Here is a 7500-nt window from a genome sequence, read left to right on the forward strand (position 1 = left end):
AGGTAGAGATGGAGTAATAATGATAAGGCTAGATAGATCTAGTGGTATCTCTAAAAGCAATGTATGGTAAACAGAAGGCATTCACCATCCTTTGTCTCACATACACACACACATACATATTAAATTATGATTACTCATTTTAACATCAACTACTTCTATGCTGGCATGGGTTGGACAAAACTTCTAGAGGCAGAATTCTAGGGTCAGATGTCCTTCTTGATGTCAAACTTTGTTTTCAAATAAGGCACCTTATTCCAATGTTATTCACACATCAAACTGTTTGAAGCATACTTTGTTTGTGCACAAGAGACATTTATTTATGCCGTCTGTGAACAATGCTTAATGTGAAAACGTACATACACATACAATGAGCTTTTGTACCATTTCTGCCAACCAAATTTTACTTGGAAGACATTGGTCATGCCAAGGCTATGATGAAAAATGCTTGTCCAAAGTGTAATGCAGTGGGACTAAACTCCCAAACCTTGTGGCCAAAATGAACTTCTTAATCGTTCACCTGTGCCCACACAATATATATGTGTGTGCGTATATATATATATATATATATATATATATATAGTTCAAATTCACAGGAAAACAAGAGATAAAGACAGGTGAGGGAACAAGTAGGTGTTTAAGTTGGACACTTGGGAAGAATGGAAAAGTCTTTGGTGTTTCAAGCCTACACCCTTCAACAGAATGCGAGAGAGAGATAGAGGTGTGTGTGTGTGTGTGTGTGTGTGTGTGTGTGCGTGCGCGTGTGTCATTGTTATTATGCAAAAAGTGTCGTAAGTCCAATACGTTGCTTTTCAGGAAAAAGAAAAACTAGTTTTACTATTCCATAGTGAAACTGCTTTGCTACACTTTGGCAATTTTTGATATCTTGGCATCTGAAGCAACTGGAGATATGATAGTTTGATCAAAAGAACCAGCTATTACAAGCAAAAATAAATATTGAAAAACAAAACGCATTTGGTCAAATTTGGACATATGATAGTTTAACATAATAGCAATGATATATATTTATATATATATATATATATATATATATATATATATATACCACAAAGATTATACACAGAATACAAATATGTAAACACAATATATCTAATATACATATCACACATATACCAAGTGTTATTGAAATTGATTATGAACAAAACTTTGAGCTTACTCTCATGGAATAATGTGACTAATAATATATGAAGAATCATAAACTTAAGGTCAAAAACCTTGTTTATTATCTACCAAACACAGAACAGAGTAAACACTCTTCTTAGAATGGGAAAGTTGAAGTAGCAATAAGCTTTATTACTTGGAAGCTACTATATCTCTTTAAAGATTAAATAAAAATCAATTTTATTGTGTGAAATATTACTTTTGTAATTACTTCACAATATAGTAAAACACAAGAAAATGTAAGTCAACAAAAACAAAAAAATTTAATACTCTATATCACCATCTGATATATTTACCACTTTTGGTGTTTCAATTATCTTTCTATCTGAGGCACATATTGGTTTCCTTATGTATAACTTGAATTTTAGGACTTGAACCAATATTCTAAACGTAACTGTAAAAAACTTCAGAATCTAGTGTGAAGATGTTTTAGACTATTTTACATTTCATTCTGTGGTTTATAATGGCACAAAATAGGTTCCACTTTTTAAATTTTTACCACAGATAGAAATAAACTTTTATTATGTTGATACAAAGCCAAAATTCTCAAAGGCTATTAATCAGTTGCGCATACAACATTTATCAGCTGTGTATAGAACTCAAAAGAAACAACATAATGAGACAGCTTATTTAATTTAACAAATAATTCATTAACAATCTAATCATGAAATTAAATGTCATTCCTTCAAGTTAAATACCATAAAATTTGGTTTTAAAATATCTTGATGAAGATTGTATACCTATATAGAATGTTTCTAAGTTCAGTCTGAGCATAAATAACAAAAAACCTCAAAAACTGAAGATAAATTAGTAACAGTGATACAAGCAGAAAATATTATAAAATATGTAAATGTGTGTGTGCATGCATGCACACACACATGCATATTGTCATCACTGCTTTTCCTCTTCCCAGGCTACAGGCCCACACCCCCAACACCCATACTGTTAGGATTGGCACTCTCAACGTCGGCACGCTGAAAGGTAGATCTGGTGAAATTGTTGAGATGCTTGAACGGAGATGCGTAGATATGTGCTGCATCCAGGAAGTAAGATGGAGAGGAGGTTCTGCAAGGTTCCTCACAGGCAAAGAACACAGGTACAAGATTTTCTGGGCAGGGAACACTGACGGGGTCGGGGGCGTAGGAATACTTCTAGCGGAGAAATGGGTGGATAAGGTAATCGAGGTCGTTAGAGTAAGTGACAGAGTACTTAAGATCAGACTAGTGCTTCATCATAGATTAGCTACTGTCATCTCAGCCTATGCACCTCAACCTGGGCTACCAGATGGTCTGAAAGACCAATTCTATGACACCCTCTTGCAAACTACCTCGTCGACGAGTGACAGGGACCTTCTCTTTGTGGCTGGAGACTTCAACGGTCATGTCGGACGTCGGGCTGGGGGCTTCCATGGCATACATGGAGGCTATGGCTTCGGTTCCCGCAACGAGGAGGGAACCAGACTGCTGGAGTTCTGTGATGCAACCAATCTTATGGTCTGCAATACCAACTTCAGGAAACCTGCCAGTCACCTAGTCACCTACCGCTCCGGCAGACACTCTAGCCAAATCGACTACATCCTCGCCAGAAATAGGGAAAGAGGGCGGCTTATAAATGCCAAAACCTACCCTGGCGAAGAATGTACCCCACAACATAGATTAGTAGTTAGCGACTTTGGGATCAAGGCAAAATGGGTGCCCAGAATTAGACAGGCTTGGAGAAGAAGGGTGTGGAAGCTTAAAGACCCTGCAAACGGACAGAGACTTAGAGACAAGTTACTTGAAGCATTTAACGAAATAGAAGGGGATATAGCATCATACAACGTGGAAGACAATTGGAGATTTCTGCGGGACAACCTGTTGAAAGCCACCGACCAGATTTGTGGGTGGTGTAAGGTCCCCTCCCAACCCAGAGTAACGTGGTGGTGGAACAAGGAGGTAGACAGGGCTATTAGACAAAAGAAACAAGCTTGGAAGGACTGGAAGAACGGTGGTAGCAGGGAATTGTACCAATGTGCCAGAAGGGAGGCTAGGCGACAGGTTTATTTAGCCAGAGGGGAAGCAGATAAGGAAAGATTTGCCAATGTTCTGCGCCGTGAGGACCAAAGACTCGAGGTATTTCGGGTTGCAAGACAGTGTAGGAGAGAGAATAGTGATGTTGTAGGAGAGAAATGTGTTCGCATGGATGATGGTACGCTTGCATTAAATGAGGATGCAAAGAAAGAGGTCTGGAGATGCCACTACGATAGATTGCTTAATAAAGAGAATGAATGGGAGAAAGAGAGCCTGCCTTATGTCGACCCAATAGAGGGACCAGCTATCCGAGTTGATAGTACCAGGGTAGATAAAGCAATTAAGAGTATGAAGACCGGGAAAGCCCCCGGCCCATCAGGAATCACTGCAGAGATGCTCAAAATATCTGGCAGTGTTGGCTATAGCCTAGTCACCCGTATTACGAACCAGGTGATACACGAAGGAGTCATACCCTATGACTGGTGTAGCAGCATCATAGTCAACTGCTACAAAGGTAAAGGGGACGCTTTAGATACAAATAATTACAGAGGCATCAAGCTGTTAGATCAGGTTATGAAAGTTACAGAGAGGGTCATAGCCCAACTAATTAGGGAGCGAATCAATTTAGATGAGATGCAGTTTGGGTTCGTGCCAGGTAAAAGCACTACTGATGCCTTATTTCTAGTGAGACAGTTGCAAGAGAAATACCTAGCCAAGGATAAACCTCTGTACCTGGCTTTCGTTGACATGGAGAAAGCCTTTGACAGGGTCCCCCGATCCCTTATCTGGTGGTCAATGAGGAAACTTGGGATAGAAGAATGGCTAGTGAGAGCTGTGCGAGCCATGTACAGAGATGCGGCCAGTAAGGTGAGGGTTGGAAATGAGTACAGCAATGAATTCCGGGTAGAGGTAGGGGTCCACCAAGGTTCCGTCCTCAGCCCCCTATTATTTACCATAGTCCTCCAGGCAATCACAGAGGAGTTCAAGACAGGTTGCCCCTGGGAGCTCCTCTATGCTGATGACCTTGCCCTAATTGCGGAGTCACTATCAGAACTAGAGGAGAAGTTTCAGGTGTGGAAGCAAGGTCTAGAATTGAAGGGCCTTAGAGTCAACCTAGCTAAAACCAAAATCCTAATAAGTAGGAAGGTAGATAAAACACAAACCCCTTCAGGTAGATGGCCCTGCTCAGTATGTAGAAAAGGAGTAGGTAGTAACTCTATAAGATGTACCCGGTGCAAGCTATGGACACATAAGAGGTGCAGCAACATCAAAGGCAGGTTAACTAGCAAGTTAGTTTTTGTTTGTGGCAGATGTTCAGGTGCAATAAAGACTGCAAACAAACAGGAAACAACTTCTATCTCATTCCAGGGTGAAAAACTAGAGGTAGTCGATAGCTTCCGCTATCTGGGCGACCAAGTTAGTAGTGGGGGTGGGTGCGCTGAGAGTGTAGCTGCTAGAATAAGAATAGCCTGGGCAAAGTTTAGAGAGCTCTTACCCCTGCTGGCGACAAAGGGACTCTCACTCAGAGTAAAAGGCAGACTGTATGACGCATGCGTACGAACAACCATGCTACATGGCAGTGAAACATGGGCTGTAACTGCTGAGGACATACGTAAGCTCGCAAGGAATGAAGCCAGTATGCTCCGTTGGATGTGTAATGTCAATGTGAATACCCGTCAGAGTGTAAGTATCTTGAGAGAAAAGCTGAACATTAGAAGCATCAGTTGTGGCGTGCAAGAGAGACGATTGCGCTGGTATGGACATGTGGTGAGAATGGAGGAGGATAGCTGCGTGAAAAAGTGCCACACCCTAACAGTTGAGGGAACCCGTGGAAGAGGTAGGCCCAGGAAGACCTGGGCTGAGGTGGTGAGGCAAGACCTTCGTACATTGGGCCTCACCGAGGCGATGACTACGGACCGAGACCTTTGGAAATGGGCTGTGCGTGAGAAGACCCGGCAAGCCAAGTAAGATCGTTGCCAGTGCCCCTGGACTGGTTCTTGTGCGGGTGGCACATGAGATGCACCATTTTGAGCGTGGCCGTTGCCAGTACCGCCTGACTGGCTCCTGTAGGATTTTCGAGCGAGATCGTTGCCAGTGCCCCTGGACTGGCTTGTGCGGGTGGCACATAAAAGACACCATTTCGAGCGTGGCCGTTTTCGTGCGGGTGACACGTAAAAGCACCCACTACACTCTCTGAGTGGTTGGCGTTAGGAAGGGCATCCAGCTGTAGAAACTCTGCCAAATCAGACTGGAGCCTGGTGTTGCCATCCGGTTTCACCAGCCCTCAGTCAAATCGTCCAACCCATGCTAGCATGGAAAGCGGACGTTAAACGATGATGATGATGATGATGATGATTTGAATGACTATTTTTCCATGCTTACATAGAGTAAACAGGATTTCTTGAATCAGATTTTCTATGCTCTTTTCCTGTCACCAAACCTCACTGATTTCCAAGTAAGATAATATTTTCCTATAGCCGAGACATGTTTCTGAGAAAGTTTCCCTTGGCTATATATAAGGATCCCTACCAGGGGCCCTATTATCGATTTTTTTTCAACAATCTGAATACGTCATGAGGTTTCCAGACATGAAATACCCATGTAGTTTGTGCTAAATAACTGTCCAGTTGGTCCTGCTTATACATATTTATAATAAGCCAAAAGGTTCATGATCAGAAGATACGCCATAAAGCTAAGCACTTTATGGATGTGAAACCCAGGGTAATCTCATAAACAGGTCTTATCTAACTTTATTTATATAATATACTGCTCTATAACTTAGAGAGTGCTTTTGTTTGGGATTTATGTTTTGCCAATAATCCATCTTGCTCCCTGACCAGAGTGTTTTACAAAGACCATGTGGTTTGTGCTAAATAGCAGGTCATGCTTATACATATTTACAGAAACCACTCTGTGTGTGTGTGTGTGTGTGTGTGTGTGTGTGTGTGTGTGTGTGTGTGTGTGTGTGTGTGTGTGTGTAAAATTATATACACTTATACAAATAAAATACCTTTTACAGCTACCAATCTATTCAATCAAATTCTCAATAACATATTGTTTATGCAAATCTCACCAATTTTCACAACTATTCTTCTAACATATTAAAACCTAACACCACCATGTTTCAAGTCTAAACCCATTCATGAATGCAGAATTCAGACAAATATTTTGCCAGTAAAGTGTGCTTATTTTCTAATCATGTTCAATCTCAAAGTCTATATGTCTGCTCCAATTGTTTCTATACATCTATTTGCTCTCTTTGACCCCACAGTTAAAGAATAATAGAAACTTGTACATAATAGATGAGCACTTCATTGTATCATATTAAATGATATTGAGTTGCAGATGCAATGAAAAATATAATCATCTGATAATTCAATAACCCAAATTGCAACAATTGTAGAAAACTAATAACAACAGTTTCTGATTATGAAAAAAAAAATCTACATTATTTAGAAATGATTTAATTATATATGATGTTGGATGGGAAAACTAAGTAGAATAATTTTCATCAAACTTTACATTAAAAAGCAAGTAAATATAGTAAATATGCATTTTACCTCGATGGAAAAGTCTCTGTCAACACTGTATCGTGTTCGTAAATATTTCCTGAAAAATATTAAATTAAATCCATTTCAGATGAATTTATCTCACATATTTCATAATGTAGAAAAGCCTGTGAATTAAGCTCCAAATTTATAATTACACTAATTTATTACAAAAATATTTTTCAAGAAAACTTCACTGCTTTCTGTTGAGTGTACTGGTTTTTATACATCCAAATGTATTATAGATATCTTCAGTTTTACATCTGAATATTCTGCTTATGTCAACTTCTATGCACAACTATTAATTATTTAAATACACAAATTTACAAAATACTTGTACATTTCTAACTGTAGCACTTTAAAAATTATTTTTAGCTTTAGAAAATATTTAACTCTCATATATTTAACTTTCATTAAACATTACTGTAATACAAACAAAAACATTATATATTATTTCTTAAAAAAAAGGCATGCATCTTGTTAATTATGCAGGTATGAATAAATTTTATATATAATAAGGTGCATAGGTGGTAGTGTGTTTAAGATGTTTGCTTCCCAACCACATAGCTTCAGGTTCTGTCCCATTGCATGGCTCCTTAGGCAAGTATCATTTACTATTTTCACCAAAACCTTATGAGTGGATTTGGTACACAGAAACTGAAAGAAGCTCATTGTGTGTGTGTGTGTGTGTGTGTGTGTGTGTGTGTGTGTGTGTGTGTGTGTGTGTGTGTGTGTGTGTGTGTGTGTGTGCTTGTGTGTCCTTG

The 7500-nt window shown here is 39.4% G+C and overlaps 1 protein-coding gene across 8 annotated transcripts in view; it reads right to left on the reverse strand.

Moving 5' to 3' along the window:
- The window catches only part of LOC106871165 (AP-1 complex-associated regulatory protein), a 250197-nt gene that overhangs the window by 147337 nt on the left and 95360 nt on the right, over nucleotides 1–7500 (reverse strand). For 5 of the 8 annotated variants that reach the window (XM_052967474.2, XM_089351435.1, XM_052967472.2 and 2 more), the window contains exon 2: nucleotides 6749–6797. The exons of 2 other annotated variants lie outside the window; for them this stretch is intronic. In XM_052967474.2, coding sequence (XP_052823434.1) covers nucleotides 6749–6797 — 49 coding nt within the window. Of the gene's footprint in view, nucleotides 1–6748; nucleotides 6800–7500 lie in introns of those variants that run through there. One more of the 8 variants, XM_089351436.1, reaches the window with a different exon arrangement.

Source organism: Octopus bimaculoides, chromosome 4 (genome assembly GCF_046866305.1).
Source record: "Octopus bimaculoides isolate indiv1 chromosome 4, ASM4686630v1, whole genome shotgun sequence".
Lineage (NCBI taxonomy): Eukaryota > Metazoa > Mollusca > Cephalopoda > Octopoda > Octopodidae > Octopus > Octopus bimaculoides.